The 22,268-nt window shown below is 37.3% G+C and overlaps 1 protein-coding gene across 1 annotated transcript in view; it reads left to right on the forward strand.

The window, feature by feature from the left end:
• The window catches only part of AlaRS (alanine--tRNA ligase, cytoplasmic), a 449,485-nt gene that overhangs the window by 336,301 nt on the left and 90,916 nt on the right, over positions 1-22,268 (forward strand). The window contains exon 14 of the mRNA XM_067150816.2: positions 8,564-8,817. Within this exon, the coding sequence (XP_067006917.2) occupies positions 8,564-8,817 (254 nt within the window). The remainder of the gene's footprint in view (positions 1-8,563; positions 8,818-22,268) is intronic.

Consider the following 22,268-nt stretch of genomic DNA (forward strand, 5'->3'; position numbering starts at 1 on the left):
TTGTTATTGCATTTAAAACCCAGAATACAAAGAGAAATATATTCTTTAACTCCCATATAGTAAATTCAACACACAACCGATACTCAAATTCAGGGATTTACAGACTCAAATCCGCCTACTGTAAGTTTCCTTACGTGGAGCAAACTGGACGCAGCTTTCAAACGAGATGCATAGAACATTACAATGCACCTAAGCACAAAAAGTACTCCGTTGTGAGTATTCATACGAAAGAACGGGACATATCTTCACCACTATAGACCAGGACCTTCAGATCTTGAAGATTATTAATAAGGGTAGTTTGATGACTGAATTTGAAAACACTTATATCTTTTTAGACTAGCGCTTCAATAAGAATCAAAATGTAAATGATATCGTAGAAACAAATAGCCCGGTTACTGAGCATATTCCCAATTGTTTGTCATCTCTCAATATAAACAATAACTTTTTACAAAATTTAAACCTTAAATCTATCATTAATACCGCTATATTAACAAGTGGACAACTCTAAATTTAGCAACTCTCACACTTTTTTGTCTTATTTTACAGACTTCAACACGCGTCACATGCAGATTCAATTATTTATTTATTATTTATTTTATGCCTTTGTATGTGGCGAAGTTAGGGCTCACGGCCCTCTCTTACACTTCACCACTACGTACAGTACATAATCACATACTTCGGTAAAATAACATTAGCAGACCCTAGGAGCTACCTAAATTTATGGAGTAATATTATAACAGATTATAATTGTTATTTTTAATTATTAATATTATCTAGCCTATCTACATCTACATCACCTAGCAATGGTTCTAAATCACGCTTGCAATCTTACACACTAACATTCATACAAGCTGGTCACATATTTAAGAGGAAATCACGACAAGACCGTTTAAATGAGACTGTTGAAGTGCTATTACGTATACTGACAGGGAGTGTGTTCCATAGCCTTGCCCCAGACACTTGGAAAGAGTGGCTGTATACAGATGAATGATTAACCGGTATCATAAGGGTAGAAGTCGATCTGGTATTATGTCCATGGAAAGATGAGAGGAAGTTAAAATGTGAGGATAGGTATTCAGGTGTAGATACGTTCAGAAGTCGAAAAATTAGTGTCGCAGTATGTAAATTCCTTAGTTGATCAATTTTCAGCCAGGATAGCTTCTCATAATAAGGGGAAATATGTGTCTTAAAAGTTCAAAGAAAACATAAATCGTATGCAAGAGTTCATTGCCCTTTGAAGTTTCATAGTTTGTTCTGCAGTTGCATCGGTTAATACGACATCACAGTAATAAATTATTGGGAAAATGAGGGTTTGAATAAGTTTTATTTTCATGCTGTGTGGAAGAATGGATTGTTTCATTTTTAGGGGGTGAAGAGATGCATATACTTTTCTGCAGACACTTGTTATATGGTCATTCCAGTTTAATGTGTCATTCATGACAACGCCTAGGTTTTTTACAGACTTCTGAAAAGGTATAGCTTCACCACAGCGCATGAGGTTAGGCTGTTGTATGATGTTTAGCGTATATTTAAAAGTCTAGATTGTCCTATTATGATTGCTTGCGTTTTCTTCGGGTTAATTAATAGGCAGTTCTCTTTAGCATACGAGCTAATTGAATTTAAAGTCGAGTTCATATGGTGGATTGCTTTGTCAATGTCGGTGACCTTAAAGTGTGAGTATATCTGAAGATCGTCAGCATAAAGATGATAGTTGCAGTCGTTCAGATGAGAAGAAATGTCATAAATGTAGATAAGGAATAAAAGAGGTCCGAGAATAGACCTTTGGGGAACGCCAGATAGCTTAGTCCTCCATTCTGTAGTCTTCATGTTTGATACAACTCGCTGTGGTCTGTTTTTGAGGTATGAGCCCAAGAGCTGAATAGCAGAATGAGCCATGTGAAGTTTTTGTAACTTAGCTAACAATATGTCTATATTTACAGTGTCAAACGCACTAATTATCCAGTTGAACTCTTCTTCTGACTTACACAGGTGATAACTTCACAAGCTTCACGACCTAGGCAGCACACTTGCATATTTAAAGAGAAGATGGAATAATTGTCATATGAATGAGACTTGATCAAGCCCCCTCCACTAGCTATACTTACTATCCAACCAGCATTTTCACTTCGAATATTACTAATAAGACTCTTGTTTTAACAAAGAGAAGGTTTTAATCTATGAAGATTTTAGCTAATCCACAAATCGTTTTAAGCTAAGCGTATTGATTTCTTGTACATACTGAACAATCATTTGTAAATATTTTGACTCCTATTTGACTTCAATTATCAACCCAGTATCAATATTATGTATGTTAATATTATTTTCACATTGTCTCTATTAGATGGGAACATAAAACATGATATCCCATTGAAACTTCAAGACAAGATTAACCAGTTCAATCCAAAATGTGATCATAATGTTCTTATACATCATTGTAAACAACTAGTTTTTAAGGGCAATTTTAAACGTCCACCCCAGAGCTCTGACTTAGAATGTAGAATTTATGGCTGATGATGTCTGCTATGACGGGTGAAACATGTACCATAACATTCTTAATAGAATGATTGTCATATAGTTATTTTGAACAGCTGGTTTTCAATAAATTAATTGTAAATTTTAATATACTGAATTTCAGTACAGTTTAATAATGAAATTAATCACATGCAGTGATATGATCTTGCCACATAAAACACAAGGAGACATTCTAACAACTTTATTTCCTCAGTGGATATCATTCTTCCATCTCAAAGGCTGTTTTTTGAGTCTCCCAATTAACCAGGCAGATAACATGCTTTGAGCACTTGCGAATTATCGTTGATCTAACTTACTTATTATCTCATATTCTTCAAACCATTACAGTGAGTAAATTAGGTCGCCAGACAACCATAGATTGTTTCTAAATAAGCAAAGTGCTAGGCTACAGTATAACTCACAGTTGTTAAGATTTCACAATGTGTTAATGTGCCTTTTGTAAAGAAGACTTGAACTTAGAAGAAAAAATAGGAGTATGATATTAGAAAAATCAAGAGGTTTTTTTCTAATATCCTTTTAATACTAATGATACATGTCTTTAGACAACAAACGTTTTAATTAACATCCAGATAACTTTTATCTTAAATCTCTTCATCCTGTAACTGTACATAATGTCCTAATGTGGTGTTTATTTTGTATCAAGTGTTAATGTACAGGGTCTTTCATAAAGAATGCACCGATTGCGAAGGCTTATTGCACCGTACTCAAGCCACGCAGCGGAACGAGTTGCATATCGTTACAAAGGGCATGGCCTCACATTTCTATTAGTAGAGTGCTTCACGCCTTCCTCCCCTCGACTCCATTCAACCTGCACAGCAGTGAGTTCACTCAATTGCTGTGTGAGTCTGACAGTGGCAACACCTCAGCACAAAGGGCTCTGTGTTGTTGCATTTGCACAGACCAGGTCTGTGGTCACGGTGCAACACGAGTTCCGTAGAAGATTTAATGATGACGCATACAGGCCCCCGCAAACTGTACGGTCAGAAGAAAATGTGAGGAGAATCCAAGAGTCGTTTACTCGGAGCCCCCAGAAATCCATATCGCAAGGTCACCGCCAGCTTCAGATGAGCAGTACCAGCATATGGCGTGTCCTGAAAGGGTGCCTACACAGGAAACGGTACAGACTTAAGCTGGTTTAGGCACTGAGGTATGTTGACAAGGGACAACGGATGGAATTCTGTGCTGCGATGCTGAACATGGAAAATGATGATGAAGACTCCTTTTCGCGCCTCATTTTTATTGATGAAGCAACCTTCCATATCAATGGCTGTGTCAATCGTCACATTGTTCAGATTTGGGGAACCAAACACCCACATGCTACAGTCGAGCACGAACAGAATTCTCTCAAGGTAAATGTTTCCTGTGCGGTCAGTACTGTCAGTGTTTATGGCCCTTTCTTTTTCAACACCAAAACTGTCACAGGACAAAGCTATCTCGCAGTGTAACGAACCTGGCTCTTCTCTTTGCTGCAAACATACTCATGCGACTCTATTTTCCAACAAGATGGAGCCCCGCCCCATTGGAGCTTACCAGTGCAAGCATTTCTGAATGAAACAGTACCTCAACTGTGGATTGGTCGACACACTGCTACGGATCGTGCTCTACTCGCATGGCTTCCCAGATCCCCAGACCTCACTCCTTGCGACTTCTTCCTGTGGGGATACGTCAAGGACAAAGTTTATGTTCCACCACTACCCACTACACAGGATGACCTTCAAGAGCGGATAACACATGTGATCAACTCAGTCGATTGTGATATGCTGCAACGTGTTGTGGAAAAATTGTCCTATCGCCTTGATGTGGTCTGTGCTGCTGGTGGTGGTCATATTGAACACCTGTAGGACTAAAATTGAACCTCAGTCAAACACACGTGTCTTAGGTTTAATCTTGTACTACTGACTGTTGGGAAAATATAGCTTGATGAAATCGGTTCATTCTTTATGAAAGACACTATCTTTATTTGTTGAACATTAATTTATAAAATGAAGGGTACCTAACCACATACTGTTTTAATGGGTGCCAATACCAGATATTTTAATGAATCAGTTTTAAAGACTGCTTCAAGAACTCCATTAAATAATTGTTCACTTGTCAGTAATAAGACTGAAATATTGTATTTTTAACTCATACTATTTTAGCTATTAAGATGGTTCAGTATGTGAATATCGAGATCCCGATAACATTTGGTTTTGAGGATGAAAGTTAAGCTGAATGTGCCCACAACTGGGGCGAAACATGTCCCAATTTGAGTGTCACGTAAAAGTTTCAAACATTCTTATGAATATATTGTATTGAATAGGTTGACCATTTTAATAAACTTAATTGCTTTAAGATATGGACCGAACCCCTCCCTTACCGAGAACAATACCCCAGCATATACACACACATCGGGAGATTATGAGGCATGAATCACGACTAAGAAAGGCCGAATAAAACAGCCTTGAGCTGGAAATGACCCTCATTACCAATGCAAATAAATATGGGACTAATACTACTAGCAATGAAATTCAAATTAAGATTAATGAGGCAGAGAAATAAAGCAAACACTTTAAAAATATAAATAACCAAAGGATACATACATGAGCAGAGTTTGTTGAGTTGTTGTGGTAACATCATTTCGTGAGCATGGCATTTTTCAACTTCAAGATAAAATTACACTTACGACGGGCTCACCGCTTTAAAAGTAATCTCGTTTCTTTTTCTGCCAATTCAAATATAATCCACACGGGACAATTAGATCATTCCTTCCGCGAGATTACAATAATCCTTTACATACGCATCTTTAAACTCCGCCATCTCACAACAATTACCCAACAAAGATAGGCTCCCACGCATCATGGAGAAGAGAAAGCCCCGAACAGATAATACAAAGGAATGTAGGTATAGTCATGGCACAGAGGGGCAACATCTCTGGACCAAAGAAGCAATGGTCAAAACCCAAAGAGAAACACAGACATGCGCCATAGCCTAAATAAAAGGAAAACAAACAAGGTGGCGTCACGGGCAAGCCAGCGACCAAGATAGCCACAAAGCTAAAATAAATAACACTGCACCCCATACAAACATAAGGTACAGAAACAAGATCAAAAATGAAAATTGAGCCGAGCGATACGTGATCTTTTCACTCCCCTCACTCGTCAAGACACACCTAACCATCCAGACATTGCCGGTATCGGCAACAATATGAGCTTAACTCCAGTTAACGGTCGAAATCCAATTCAAATACTATGACCCTCACGGTCATCGACAAAGGTCTCATACATCTCGGAAGTAGCGTGCACGGTTCAAACTGTTCAACAGTGGGATCACAGAGGATTCCATAGTCACACATAAAATCATCAGGTTACGCACCTCGTACGACACAAATGGAACTTCACGTCGACACGGGGGCATGCGTTCTTTTGACGGCGTAACACTTTAGAATGTAGTGCACACAATTAAAATCAATCTGAGACTCGGCTATCAACATAACTCAATCACAATAAAGACAACAAGCACACAGCCCATTCACGCATCAGAGCAGAAGGATACGTACCAATCAGCTCTGAATAAAAGCGAAAAAAATCCACTAGAGAAACGTAGAACCAATATTAAAACAAGAATTACCATACCTGAAATATTAGCCGTCAAAATTAAAGGAAGAATGGTAGTATAGGCTAAGTTTGAACTGATTAAAAACCCATCTGTAGCTTAAAAATGCCACTCCAATCTGCGTGGGCTTCATTTTATTTTCTGTCTATAAACATTGCAAAGATTCGATCCTAAGAGATCTCGTCGGAAAGAATGATGTCCCGTGTCCACAACCGAGAGAGGAAGCCTAGAAAAGGCCATTAGCAATGACAGAAAGATAACTTTAAGAAGCTGCCATTCAAGCATAGCTCAGATAATATGCTATTTTCTGTACGGACCACCATGGAGTTCATTACATGTAAAGAAAAAGAAAGATGAGTTCATATGAAACTAAAGGAAAACGCTTCTCGATTAAGACGTAAAGTGGAGTAACCGATATGCAGTTGCTTGCTGGAAAAAAATAGAGATAAAAAAGGATTATGACTATTTTTAATGATTGTTTCTTTATAATATTAACAATATTGTTTAATACAAACTAAATGTACTTAAAATGCAGAATGATCGGATACCTCGTGTTTGCTTGCACAGCTGTGCTGCCATTCCGGGCAACATAATGTCTCACATATTGAGAGACCGTGCAAAGAAAATTATATTAAGACCGATCCATCTATCGTAAAGAGTTCCAATTTTTTTTTCTATTCTTCTAATTTTCTCCTTTGTTAAATTTCTATATTTTGATATGCTTCTTCAGTGATGCCTTGGACATCTATGACAGCTGATGTTGGAGCTGTTGAGGATCCAACCAGCCTTCAGGCTGAAAACTGATCTCACACACACTCTCCTTTATTTATACTGTTTATGCCCACATTGGAGCACCAAAATCAATCTTATACAATAAAATCTTTTTTTTAAAACAAGTACGTCAAAAAGTAACTTCATTTTTTAACACTTGATAATTTCTTCTCTTCCCAAAACTTCTTCATTCTAGACGATCTTGAACCCTTTCTTCTGCTGATGTAACATACTGCTTACATTTTGATGTTTTAAGTGATAGTTCTGTATATTTGTTTTTTTTAGATTCTTCTTCTCTTTTCTATTTTTGATTTGCTTTGATTTTCAATTCATCCAAATCCATTTGTATTTCTTTAAACCAAGTGTTTTTTTGTTTTACTATTCCAAAAGAATTCAAAAGGCTGTTTTAGGAGTGTAAAATTTGGCAAACAGTATGCATGTCCAAAAAATGCAATCCTCCATTTTCTCATCGTGTAATTGATTCACTTTCCTTGTAAATTACTGATTTGGGTAAAAGTCTCCACTGGCCATCAACCTGATGTTTTTTTTGTTAATAATTGTCCGGAGAATTCTTCTATCCACTTTCTGCAGTTTATTATTGCTTGGGTATTGAGTTTGAATGTTTCACTTGCACTCCTTTAATATAAACTAAAAATTATAGAATTAGAATATTTAATAAAGAGCAGAAAAAATGTATTTGAATTGCATGTCCTACTCAACCAAGAGCAGAGTGATCCCATGGTAACTGCTGCGAGCCAGCTGTGATCGGCGTAATTAATGTGTCTAGTGGAAGAAAAGGAATAATGAACATTTTGAGTAAACATCAGGTAAAAATAAAAATTGTTATATTTGCATAATAAAGTCACAAATATGAATTTCAATTTTTTTAAACATCTCTGTGGCTGTGGAATTATTCTTGAAAACTCTGCAGGTGTTTTTTCATCCTGTTAAGACAATGGTCCCATGTTTAGCCCAGTATTTCATTGTCATCATCGTTGCTGTCCTCGCCTTCATCTTCCCTGCCACATGAGATCATCTTCAGAGCTGTTTTAAGACATCACTTATGCCATTATTCTGGGAACTTTTCATTACTGATCATTAGCCCACTCAGTGTTCAACTTAACAGAATTTATCACAAGAGAGAATTTATATTTCCACCAGCAATTAAACTACGAGATCCAGAGGCCATCCATTCGGCATTAAAGCAATAGGTCCCTTGTTAGTAGTGTTAATTGATACATCAAGTGGTCCTTGAAAGTTTTGTTAATGGAGATGTCCAGTGGTTGTACCAATGAGGTTAGTCCTCTACTAATTGCAGCAAGAGTTTGTTTTGATTCCTTGCCTTTAACTGACTCGACAAGAGGGCAACAAAAACTGTCCGGTATTACATGGCCTTCTTACATAATAAAGCTCCAGGGTGCCCAGTTACCTCATTACTCAAATCCAGTCCTTCATTATTTCAGGTGAATGTCAGAGGAATGAATGGAAGGTCTCATAGGTCAAACCTCATTAAAGATCATTTTTATATCTGTATGGAATTTCATTTTTTATGGCTATTTGCCTATCCATTTCCTGTGTTGTCAGGCTATCCATTATACATTTCATATTTGTTATGCTAATTATTGTAAATATTTTATCAGTGATATATTGTAATTTTCTTTTCCTACAGGGAGCTATGTCCGTTGATCAAGTAAAAGCTACTGAAAATGAATCCAATAAGCTAATTGACCGTAAAGCACCTGTGTATGCCAAGGAATCTAAATTGGCAGTTGCAAAGGCCATTCAAGGCTTGCGTGCAGTGTTTGACGAGGTCTATCCAGATCCTGTACGCATCATCTCCATAGGAGTGCCTGTTGAAGATTTAGAAGCAGATCCCTTCGGTCCAGCTGGTTTAAAAACATCTGTAGAATTCTGTGGAGGAACGTAAGTAAAGTCAGATGAACGTCAAATTTACTGGCTTATTAAAGACACATACATGGGGAGACCTCGGCTATGGAGTACCAATTGCGTTCCAACTTTGGGAGATTAACCTACATAAGAAATAAACAGATATCTGTGTGAAGGTTTGTCCATTTTGACCCTTATTTAATGAAAAAAATTACCTTTTCTATTTAACAGCCTACATTCATGTTGGCAGTTTGGGTGTGGGTATCTGTATCACTTCTAGTTTAATGGTCAGCTCCCTGATGTTCATGTGGGTGTGTTGGGTTCAAGTAGAGCCAGACCTTCGTTTTTACTTTTCTGTGCTCATTTCCTTCTTTGACCAGGCGAGTTGGCCGTGGAGTTCGGGGTGCGTAGCTGTGAGCTTGCATCCGGGAGATGGTGAGTTTGAACCCCACTGTCAGCAGCCCTGAAGATGGTTCTCTGTGGTTTCCCATTTTCACACCAGGCAAATGGTGGGGTGTAACATGGCCACTTCATTCCTGCTCCTAGGCTTTTCCCATCCCATCGTCACCATAAGACCTATCTGTGTCATATGACTTAAAACAGATTGTAAAAGAAAGAAAGTATTCTTTGACAAGTACTAATTTTTGTTACAAAATATGTGGTATAATAATCCAATAGTCATAAAACAAAAATGGCCTTAGTTTACTTTGTGATAGAAGTTTGTGGTAAAACAGGTGAAAGTTCAAAGGAGAAAGAAAGTAGTTGGAATGAATGACTGAAATAGACTATTAACGATCAAAATAAAACAAAGCTGTTTGAGAACAAAATTTTATCCAAGGAATCATTCTGCAGATGTTTAAAAAAAAAAAAAAATGCAGCAAACCTTGAACATGAATATAGAGATAGGAAACAGTAAAGAGAATATTTTGAGGAAAGAAAAGTTCAAGAATTGGAAGACATTTACCTACAGGAGGATTGTAACGGAAGCAAAAAATGATAGTACATAGCAAGGCCTCTCGAACGCCCAAAATCTTATGCGTGCAGACTGAGGCGCAGAGTTCCTGTGCACGGTGCATCGGTCCCACTCGGCTCGGCTCAGACCAACACTTCGTCTTTAGGCTACTCGGCTAAGCTTGGCTCAACTCGGCTCGGATTTGGAGCACTACGGAACAAGCGAGGAAGAGGGAGAGAGCCGTAGGAATAAAGAGAGACAGCACTATTTCTCCAAATCGAGGAGTGAGGGTCTGCACTCCGGTCAACCAAGCAAAGTCATCTTTTGCACCGTGCACAGTGCGTGCACCCTGAGAGGCCCTGGTATATAGTATTGAAGAGTAGATCAGACAGAGAGGTTATTAAAGTGATTGAAATAGTAGATTGGACCATTGTTAGGAATGCAGAAGGGAGATAAAGGCTTACATTGACAAGTTGCTGAATGGGGAGGAAGAAGAGCGTGAAATCCATGACTTTGATGAACCGGAGGAAGTAAGAGAGACCTATTGCGTGGACAGAACAGGAAGTGCTGTGAAACTGATGAAAGGAGGAAATTCAACAGGAGCACTGGTATATTCTGCTGTCGAATACTGCATACCAGTGTGGCACCAGAGTGGTCATATTGAGAGAGTCAGTGCTCACCGTGTGTCCTAACCCTATTCCTTCACTTGATGTCATAACGTGAAGTTCCTGCAACAGCTAAGTGCACCAGCCTTTCACCTCAGTTCAAGGAATCCATTGTGGACTATTAACCATCACCAGAGATTTAAGATCGATAATGCACGGAAGGCAGTTTCAACCACCTTCTGCTTGATAATGCCACATATCTACCAGGGCTTGAGTTACCCCAGAGGGACTTGGTTGCGATCGAACCGTTTGAGGTGTGGTCATGCCCGAACAAAGGTACCATTGTACAAATGAGGGATAACAGACCTCCCAGTCACTGTGTGATTGGATTTTCACAACAGACTGTGGCATATGTTATTGAGGAATATTCCAGGAGGCATTTTGAAGGGAGCCAGAAAGAACTGGTGAATGCCACGCCAAGAACAGAAGAATGGATCAAGTTGCTGGACATTAAACTTTAGCCTACTCGAAGCTAAATGTGTATATTACCTGTACATTCAGTAAATATTTTTCTTTATTACATTATAAATACCTGTCATGTTCCTTACAATTAATAATAACCAGAAGGAGGTGGATTGTCAGCAGATATGATAAAAACAGCAGGAATACATGGTATGCACCGGCTATGAAAGGAGAATAAACTACCATATGATTGGAAGAAACTGCTGATTATACCATTATTTAACAAAATACATCATAGGAATGGTATCAGGTGTAGAGGGATTAATCTATTAATATCTAAAAGTCCACTCGGTGTAACTTCACACTTGAGGGAGAAAGAATTGGATGTTGAAAAACTTCAGCTTTCTTGGAGGTGTTGTCTCGGTTAGTGATGGGAAGAGTACAGAATAAAATTATTGGACTGAATCAGTTACATGAGAAATATTTTACTTAATTACAATTTATGATTACTTTTGCAACAAGTAATCAGTAAAATTACATTTACAGTATTACAGTTACGTAACAGAATGAGAGTCTTTCGGAAATCATTCACATTTCTGTTCACATGGGGATGGTATAATACCAATATTTGCAAATTTGCATTATTATGTGTTCATTTGAGCATAGAAACATTAAATGGATATTATCACTAAATGAGAGATGGTTTTCCGTGGTTTTCCATTTTCACACCAGGCAAATGGTGCGGCTGTACCTTAATAAAGGCCACGGCCGCTTCCTTCCACCTCCTACCCCCTTCCTATCCCATCATCGCCATAAGGCCTATCTGTGTCAGTGCGACGTAAAGCAACTTGTAAAAAAAAAAAAATTAAAAAATTGCTTCCAAGCAAAATTTGCATATCACATTAGAATTTTCATTAGTTTGAAGATTAACTCAAAATACTCATTCAATAGAGGAATGGAAATTCCTCAACCCGTCTGGCCTCACATGTTTATTCTGGTTCCATTCTCGACCATGTAGTACATGATTATTTAAATCTCAACCAATAATGAGAACAGTCTGCGAGTAAATGAACAAGGCAAGTTATAAATCTCATTATAAAACCGTATTGGATTTCAGAATAAGAAGTTATTATATTAATAAAACCACCTTTCCAATACACAATAGTCCTTTATATTTAGGATAAAACCATTTAATTACAAGTAGGACATGTTCGCTCAATCTTAGTGAGCATCATCAGCTATAGATAACATAATCCATGGTGGGTCAGGGCCCTGATCCTGGTATATATAACAAAAAAAAAGGTTTAATATACACTGATAAAATACGAATTTTTACAATTTAAAAATAATCAATAAGATTATATTATGTCTATTAAAACAAATATTGATCATTAAAATTGCTTAAAATGTAAGTGGAATGAATGACGTGAAATGTTACTGTATTATGTAGTGATCAAATGTTCGTATAAATCAATGACCATAATAATCTTTGCTCAATTGCATTAGACTGTTTATGATTAAAAACAGTTATTCACATAAGGGTGAGCTCTTGTAATGAACTATGATGTTCTTTTTTAAAATAAACATGATGTGGAATGCTAAAATCACATATATTGGTTGAAAAACGAATTGCACTGATGATAAAACGTCGTCGGGATTGGCGTAAATAACCTTATGGGACTTCTTCGCAATGTGTTTCAAACATTATTATATTTTGTGTAGTAGTGTGTTAATATTGGGCTTCAAATGGAGAACTACTGATCTCGTAGGTGAAATAATATAAATCGGGTGTATCCTGTAAAAAAGAAGAAAAAGGAAGAATAGTATGTGTGTCAGTTGCTGGAAATTACAGGCTGTACTACTGTAAGGAAATTATAACAGAAAGCGCTTACCCATGTGTTAATTGAGGGGAGATTAGTCCCTTGGTTGTTTAGCAAGGTTTGATGGTCACTGACTTGCTGCTACGTGTGTTGTACGAATGCGATCGTAGAGATGGGGAAGATAGCGGGAAGGGGAAGGGATGCGGGACGTTATGCGACTTGTCGGCCAATGGAGGGGATGCAGTGCTAGGAGGCGTTGTGGGTGTGGCTACTGTTGCTGTTGTTACTACAGGAGGATTGAAAGCATGTTTATAATGGAAAATCTTCATGAAATTTTTAGCATTGATTCCAAAGTTAGCAATTAGATTCGGGATTTGCTCAATTATGGGGCTATTAATGTAAGAGACGTCATTTAAATAACTACTTTTATTAAAGTACTGGTCCAAGGAAATGTAAGCATTTTTATACCCGGTCATTAGACTGCTTTTATTTACGTATTTGAGTATTTGCATATCTTGATCGATAGTACTGAAATTATGCCCTGTGTCCCTCATATGAATACTCATGGTGGAATGCTTTTTGTGTTTCAAGCATTATAATGTTCTAAATACCTTATTCTAAAGCTACGGCCAGTTTGCCCTATATACCGAGCTCGATAGCTGCAGTCGCTTAAGTGCGGCCAGTATCCAGTATTCGGGAGATAGTGGGTTCGAACCCCACTGTCGGCGGCCCTGAAAATGGTTTTCCGTGGTTTCCCATTTTCACACCAGGCAGATGCTGGGGCTGTACCTTAATTAAGGCCACGGCCGCTTCCTTCCCACTCCTAGCCCTTTCCTGTCCATCGTCACCGTAAGACCTATCTGTGTCGGTGCGACGTAAAACAAGTAGCAAAAAAAAAAAGTTTGCCCTATATAAGAAAAATTGCACTGTGTGCATCTGAGTCTATATATTCCCAAGTTTGAGAATCTGTCGTAAATTGTATTAACGGAGTTAGAATTGAAAAAAATATTACGGTTGGTGTTGCGGGTCCGGTATGCAGTGTTAATATTGTGCTATTTTAATGGTTTAGTGACATTGTGAATAGCTGGGTTGGTGAAAGTAAAAATAGCGAAATTTGGTTTTTTGGTTTTTTCGGGAACCAATGTAGTTGGACTCTTTGATCTAATTTTACCTATGATTCTGGTGATCATATCAGGTTTAAAACCATTCATCATGGCTAATTCTTTGATGAAACATAGTTCTTTTTCTCAATTAGCATTACAAAGAGGAATGTTCATGGCCCTGTGAATCAAGCTGTAAAATGTAGCCTGCTTATGGGAGTGGGGGTGCAAGGATTCGTTTTTTATTTTTATAGGAGCGGCAGATGGTTTCCTATAAATTTGGTAAATGAACTTATCTTTATCTCTAGTCAAAGTTAAGTCTAAAAGGTTTAAGGAGTTGTTGACCTCGTCCTCTTTAGTAAACGGAATACTGTGGTTAAGGAGCCTGAGTACGTTGTCACTATTATTCAGTTGTTTATCTATGATCGCGAAAGTATCGTCCACAAATATTAGCCAGAGATTTATGCCATTAATTTTATTAATTATTCATTTGGTTTCCATATCATCCATAAAGATGTTGGCAAGAATGCCGGAAATTGGGTCGCCCATGCTAATCCTTTTTGATGATATATTTTATTATTGAATGTGAAATAGTTATTGTTAAGTACGAATTTCAGTAAATTAATAAAATTGTCTATTTTATATCTGCTTAGATTGTTATGTTTCATAAGGTTAGATTTTACTATGTTAATTGTGTTATTTACGGGTATGTTCGAATACATGTCAGTGATATCATATGATACCGTAACATGATTATCTGGTAGCTTGAATGTGGATAATTTGTTGCAGAAGTCGACAGAATTCTTTATGTAGGCTTTATTATTGAATTTATAATGCTTGTATAGGAAACGATGCAAATCTTTTGAAACGTTATATGTGGGACTATTTCTACAATTTATAATGGGGCGCATTGGTATCCCTTGTTTTTCTATTTTTGGTAGAGCTCTGGCTGTGGGTAACTTAGGGTTCATTATGGTAAGTTTCTGTTTGTACTCTTGTAAAAGAAAAGAAGACTTTTTTAACAGGTTCTTAAGATCTCGTTGGAGTTTTAATGTGGGGTCTTTTTCCACTATATTATAAGTTTCAGCGGAAAAGAAATCTTCGGTTTTGCTAATGTATTCTTCTTTATTCATTAGTACTGTTGTGGGACCTTTGTCCGCTTTTGTGACTATGATATTGTTATTTTTTATTTTACTCTTGATTTCGGTTATCTGTTTGTTAAGGTTTGATATTGACTTGGATTTCAATTCTTTAACTAAAGAGGGGTGGTTCTTCTTTACTTCGTATTTCACGTCATTTCGATGTTCGATAGGGAGTTTTAAAATACTAGATTCAGCCTCGGCAATACTGGTAATGAGGTCATCAGACCTATTGCGGTTGGGCCAGTTAAATTTCATGCCTTTATTCAAGAGGTCCATTTCGCTGCTAGTGAATGTGGTATCAGATAGATTCACAGTGGAGGGAGTGTTGTTTAACTGGGGCGTATGTGAATTATTCATTCTGTGAGAGTTGATGGACTTTGTTTTTGAATCCTTCAGAAATTTTAGTTTTTTCTCCAAAACTAATTGCTTATTGCTCATTGCAGCTGACACGTTCTCATTTAACGAATTTAGAATAGGAGTCCCATTCTAATGGAGGCATGCTCGAAGAAATCTCTAAATGTGCATTATAGAGCTGTACATTCAAAAATGACTTTTTCTTATAATGTAATTTGATTTCGTTTTTCAACCAAATATCATTTATTTTCTTTTGAGTATTCAGCAAACTGGAAGAAAAAAATGTTTCTCCTTTGTGAGCTTCTTAAGAATTTTGGTATTAGATTATTCTTTAAACATTCTTTTAGAAATGTCCCTATATATTTTATTGACCTTCACCTTGAGATTAAGAAATCTATTCTTCGAGTTTGCCTGGTTGGCAGTAACATTACAAGTTATAAATCTCATTATAAAACCGTATTGGATTTCAGAATAAGAAGTTATTCTATTTTAAAAAAACACCTTTCCAATACACAATAGTCCTTTATAATTAGGATAAAACCATTTAATTACAAGTAGGACATGTTTCGCTCAAAGTCCCGTAAGGTTATTTATTTACGCCGATCCAGACAACGTTTTATCATCAGTGCAATTCGTTTTTCAACCAATATATGTGATTTTAGCATTCCTCATCATGTTTATTTTGAAAAACAACATCATAGTTCATTACAAGAGCTCACCCTTATGTGAATAACTGTTTTTAATCATAAACAGTTTAATGCAATTGAGCGAAGATTATTATGGTCATTGATTTATACGAACATTTAATCACTACATACTATAGTAACATTTCATGTCATTCATTCCACTTACATTTTAAGCAATTTTAATGATCAATATTTGTTTTATAGACATAATAGGCTATAATATTGATTATTTTTAAATTGTTAAAATTTGTATTTTATCAATGTACATTAGACGTTTTTCGTTATATATACCAGGATCATGGCCCTGACCCACCATGGATTATGTTATCTATAGCTGATGATGCACTAAGATTGAGTGAAACATGTCCTACTTGTAATTAAATGGTTTTATCCTAAATATAAAATTGGAAAGTTGGTTTTATTAATATAATAACTTCTTATTAAATGAACAAGTGCGCTTCGTATCCTGGACATTATGCACTTGGCATGATGCCTTGTGAGTGCTGAGGCTCTTAAGTTGCCAGGCTCTCAGCACAATCGATGTACATTGATTTACTAGAATGTAACGATTACCAAAATGTAACTACCTATTAGAATTTTATTTAAAAAAGTAAATTATGATTAAAAATTACATTTTGTGGAAAGTAATGATTACAAGTGAAAATTACTAAAAAAGTAATTATTATTATTATTATTATTATTATTATTATTATTATTATTATTATTATTATTATTATTATTATTATTATTATTATTATTTGCGTATGGACCCTGTTTGATCACGCATTACATTTATGATTCGCCTTTCTAACAGACCAGATTGCTTTCATTCTTTCACTGTGTGCCTGTTTTCTTTCTTCTGACCACTTAGTCCCCAATCTTTTAGGGACTTCATTCTCTGGCTTTACTACCCATCTATTTATTTTGTGATTGTAAATGTTTCTGTCCAGTATTTCTGATGGTTCTATCTAGGCCTTTTCCATATCATTTTTAATATCTTGTATCCATGGTACGTTCTTCAGTTTTTCAGTATATGTCAAAATCTTGTGGGTTAGCCTTGAAGACGATAGTCTGTGAACGTGTCCATAGAATTTCAGTTTTCGTTTCCTGACGTCTGCGGCAAGGTTGGAGGTCTTTCCGTAGCTTTGCGTGATTTGAGTCTATACCCTTCTTTTTTCTCTGGGCCCAGAATTTTTCTCAAGATCTTCCTTTCCTTCTTCAAGATGTAATTCAATTACTTTTACTCAGTTACTTCCCAACTCCCTCTCTGGTGATGGTAATGTTAAACTAGAAGTACAAAATAGTGTTTCCAAATCATACCTGCCAAGTATTCCGGTTTTTCAATAAAATGTATGGATTTTGAGTATGGTTTACGGTTGTACGGATGAACAGTGTTATTGTACGGATTTTGAATATCCGCGGTTGTTTTCTATTTCTGCAGTCAAATCAGATGTGTTTGACTTTCGATAGTAGCTGATAATGTGAGATGCAGTGTTTGAAATTCAACTGGAAAATGTATCGATAATCACATTATCGATTGTCACCGTGCTTTTGTCACCTGTTCGCCCTCATCTGCTACTCCATTCACTGAGATTTTCCCAAACAAATAGCAGGCTGTTATTTTGAAGAAAAGAAATCATTGAAAAGTAGCAGGCTGTGAATTTATATATAACAACTTTAGTAACTGCTTCGTGCTTCATAGCAGCGGAAAGGCTTTGTTTGTGTGTCGGTGTGAGTAACATTGGCGGTAGTTCTGAAACTTACCGAGCAAGTGGCCATGTGGTTAGGTTTGCGCACCTGTGAGCTTGCATTCGGGAGATAGTGGGTTCGAACCTCACTGTCGGCAGCCCTAAGGATGGTTTTCCGTGGTTTCCCCTTTTCACATCAGGCAAATGCTGGGGCTATACTTTTATTAAGGTTACAGCCGCTTCCTTCCCTCTCCTAGCCCTTTCCTATCACATAGTCACCATAAGACCTATCTGTGTTAGTGCGACGTAAAGCAAATAAATATAATAATAAATTTCTGAAACTCGTGGAATTGTGTGATGAATTTGTAAGTGATTGCATATTTTTAGTGGTGTTCATAATGAGATCAACTAAGAAATGGTATTATCAATCTTTTAGGGAGACATATCAGCTGAATTTCCATGTTTTATACGATCACGGAAAGGCGAAACATTCGCATTCTGTTATGCGTTCGTGTGATATAAACGTTATTCACGGAGAAGGAACAGAATTAGTAAATCACATTAAATCTGTTAAACACATCATCTTCTACCGTTTTTCCCACACCTGTGGGGTTGCGGGTGTGAACTGCCTTGCACAGTGGATTTGGCCCTGTTTTATGACCGGATACCCTTCCTGACGCCAACCCTATATGGAGGGATGTGATCACTATTGCGTGTTTCTGTGGTGGTTGGTAGTGTGGTGTGTTGTCTGAGTATGAAGAGGAGAGTGTTGGGACAGACACAAACACCCAGTCCCCGAGCCAGAAGAATTAATCCAAAGCTATTAAAATCTCCAACCCGGCTGGGTGTCGAATCCGGGACCCTATGAATCGAATAGCAGTACGCTGACCATTCAGCCAACGAGTCGGACTGTTAAACACGTCTCCAATTCAAAATTTAAGGTTGGGTATCAGAAAATTAATTCATTTTTACCTCTTCCGGAGCGGAATGCTTGGTTCACTTCCTTTTTAATTGAACATAATATCTCGTTAGCTGCTACTGATCATTCCGGTCCTCTGTTTAGGTAAATGTTTCCAGGTTCAGAAATTGCAAAAAAAAAAAATATGACTGGTCGTACGAAACCACACACATTTTCAAAGAAATCGCTATGGATTCAAGAAGTGAACTCAGTGGTTACATGCAACATGAACCATTTTCTTTAGCTACGCATGGGAGCAATAATAGTAATGCTAAGCTTTACCCTATTGCCGTCACCTGTTTTGTGGCAAAGCAGGAATAGATAGTTAGCTCAGTCTGTCCCAGCATTGGTCGTTGATTCAACGAGATTTAATGCTGGTAATTTGGTAATTTGACAGTTAGTGTTACAAAATACCAATTCAAAATTGTGTAGCATTCTGTTCCAGTCATGATTGGAAAGAAGAATGGAGTTGCTGCTGTTTTAAGGGAAGCACAGTCATCTGTCTTCGTACTGGGTTGCTCCTGCCATTTGATTAACTCGGCTGCTGAGAATGGTGCAAGCAGTTTGCCTGTTAAAGTTGATGAACTATTAGTCGACATCTTCCATTATTTAGAAAAGAGTTGTAAGAGGAAGGAATGCCTTAAGAAACTCCAAGAGCTTCTCAACAAGGAAACGAAGAAGATACTGAAACATATTTGCACAAGATGGCTATCGTTAGGAAGGTGTTTGCAGAGACCGTTCGAGCAATGGGATCCACTACTTGGGTTTCTTTAAAGATGAGGTGCTTGTTAATAGTCAGTGTGCATCAACTACTAGTTTGACATCATTTACAATCCCAAAAGCCGAGCCTGGTAATTCCAAAGACCATGAAATGAAGAAAGCTACTGAGTCGTCAGAATTGGTCACTCCCAAAGGATTTGTGGCACTCCTGTGCTAAAGAATAAGAACATCATTCAAAATCATGAAAAAAATGTTTTTATGGTTCTTTCATCAGGTTTAAATAAGTCATACTGTGCCTTCCTGTATGCTATCATTCCTTTATTTGAGAATCTCAGTTGTACACTTCAAAGTGCTTCCCCTCACATTCATTCATAAGCTACTAGAAGTAATGACGAACCTGTTAAAGCAACTGCTTTCCAGATTTGTTAAAACAAAAGTGATCAAAAGTCATTGGTGTTGAGACAATGAACTTTTTTTTTCAAAATGGCGCCCGGTAATGACGACGTTGTGTTTTATTCTCCGAGTAAATTAACCGTAAAATGTGACGAAAAGTGCGGAAAATGTTGAAAATTAGTGAAAAATGGAATGTTGTGTGATTCATGTGATCGATGGTGGCATTATAAGTGCGGAAATTGCCCTAGAGACGTAAAAACTAATGAAAATGTTGACTGGATTTGTGAGCAGTGTGTTCGGAATGTTGTTGTTGGGGACGGCGTTGACGAAGCACCGAAAACAGTCGATGAGGAATATGAAAGTGCATTAGAAATTATAAACATTCTAAAAAAGGACAATGAGACTCTTAAAGTTGAAAATCAAGAATTAAAAGAAAGACTGCGATCGCTAGAATTTGGGACTGACCCTTCTTCGAGTGATATACTGGTACAAGTAACAAACTCGAGCACGTGGTGTCAAGTAGTTCGTGGATGGCCGGCTAAGAAGAAATCTACAACTGAATTTCCGGAAATAAACATCAGAAATAGGTTTTCTGCCCTAAATAATATAATTCTAGAAGAAAGTGATCGCGCACGTGAAACCAAATCATCGCGATCCGCTGCCGTTGCCGTGCCGAGTTTAAAATTTATGCCTAGAATTCAGATTCAAGACCCAGTTAGGCCTAAATCAGCGAAGGTAGCTGTGTTTGGTGATAGCCAAGGAAGGGGAATTGCGGGAGTGATAAACGACGAGAATATAGCAGCAACCGGAGAAATATATCCAGGAGCTTCTATCAGCAGTGTTGTGGAAAACGTAGAAGCAGCAACTAGGAACTTCGGGAGCGGCGATGCAGTGCTTATCATCGGTGGGACGAACGACGTAGCTCGCGATGACGCCAAGAATGTAAGATCACAACTTAAACATACACTAGGGAAGCTGACCCACACTAACGTTTTTGTAGTGAACGTGCCCCACAGGCATGATTTGAGTAGAGACTCGTGTGTGAACATTGAAGTGGACAAGGTCAATACAGATATTGTTAAAATTTGTAAACATTTTCGGAATACTCAGGTTATTGAATGCAGCAGTTTTGAGAGATACTGTTATACAAAACATGGCTTCCATCTAAACAATTCAGGTAAACGAAAGATAGCAAATATTGTTCTAGATTTTATTAATCTTAAGATATGTACTGTAAAACAGGCAACTCCCTTGAGTTATAATACTGACCAGGAAAACTAGTAGAAAGAGCCAGCTGTACTTCAAGCTGGCTCAGTCAACTAGAAAAAGAAACTCAGGATAGTAAGGAATTTAAAGTTACCCAATTGCAACAGTCAAGTTTTAGGGAGGAAGGGGGTTTGTGATTGCTCTTGGTAAACTGTCAAAGTGTAGTAAATAAACAATTAAAATTCAGTACACTGATGGAATCTTATGAGACTGATGTGGTGATAGGAGTGGAATCGTGGTTGAAAGAAGGGGTGGGTAATAGAGAAGTATTTCCAGAAGGGTACACAGTCTATCGTAGAGACCGAGGAGATAAAAAGGGAGGGGGGGTGTTTATTCTGGTGAAGGAAACTTACTGTTCACATGAATGGTTTACCGATGAAAGGGATGAAATATTAGGGATAAAGTAGTTTGTGATAATATGAAGGAGGTGGGAATTATAGGAACATACAGGCCTGGAAGAGAGGAAAGAGACATGGAAATCTTTGAAAAAATAATAGATTATACTCGTAAAAACAATAATAATGATATGGTAATAATTGGGGGAGATCTAAATTTGCCTGAAGTTGAATGGAAAGGAGCTGCAAGTGAAGCCCATGAACAGAAACTGGCAAATAAGTTAATTTGGGAGGGAGGATTTACACAAGTAGTACAAGAACCGACTCGTCTCAATAACTTACTAGATGTATTCTTGGTTAAACCATGGGAAATTGTTGATAAAACTGAGGTAATTGAAGGAATAGGAGACCATAAGGCTGTAATAATTGATGTAGGACTCGTACCAAAAAGGCTTAATATGAGGGTTACACAAGACAAGAAATTGTACAGAAAAACTAAAGTTGATGAATTTGGGACTTACCTTAAATCACAATTCAGTTGTTGGATAAGTGAAGGGAGTAACGTGGATACACTTTGGGCTAAATTTAAAGGAATTATTTGGGAAGGAGAGAAGAGATATGTACCTGTTAATAAGGGTAAAATGACCTCAGACCCTGTTTATTATACAAGGGAAATAAGAAAATTAAAAAGAAAATATAGAATAGTAAATAGGAAAATCAAAGAGGGTAGGGAGAATAGAGAAACTAGAAAACAGCTAATGAGGGAACTGAATAGAGTGAAAAGGGAAGCAAAAGAGAATTATATGAATGGCATACTTCAAGAAGGTAATGACCACAAAGGGAAATGGAAAAAGCTGTATTCATATATCAGGAATCAAAAAGGAAAAGGAATCCAAATTCCTACAATGGTGGGAGAAGGGGGTGAACACTATTTAACAGATACTGAGAAAGCAAACCTATTTAGTAGGGAATTTAGAGATTCAGTAGATGATTGTCAAGAGTTGGA

The sequence above is a fragment of the Anabrus simplex genome, chromosome 7, assembly GCF_040414725.1.
Source record: "Anabrus simplex isolate iqAnaSimp1 chromosome 7, ASM4041472v1, whole genome shotgun sequence".
NCBI lineage: Eukaryota > Metazoa > Arthropoda > Insecta > Orthoptera > Tettigoniidae > Anabrus > Anabrus simplex.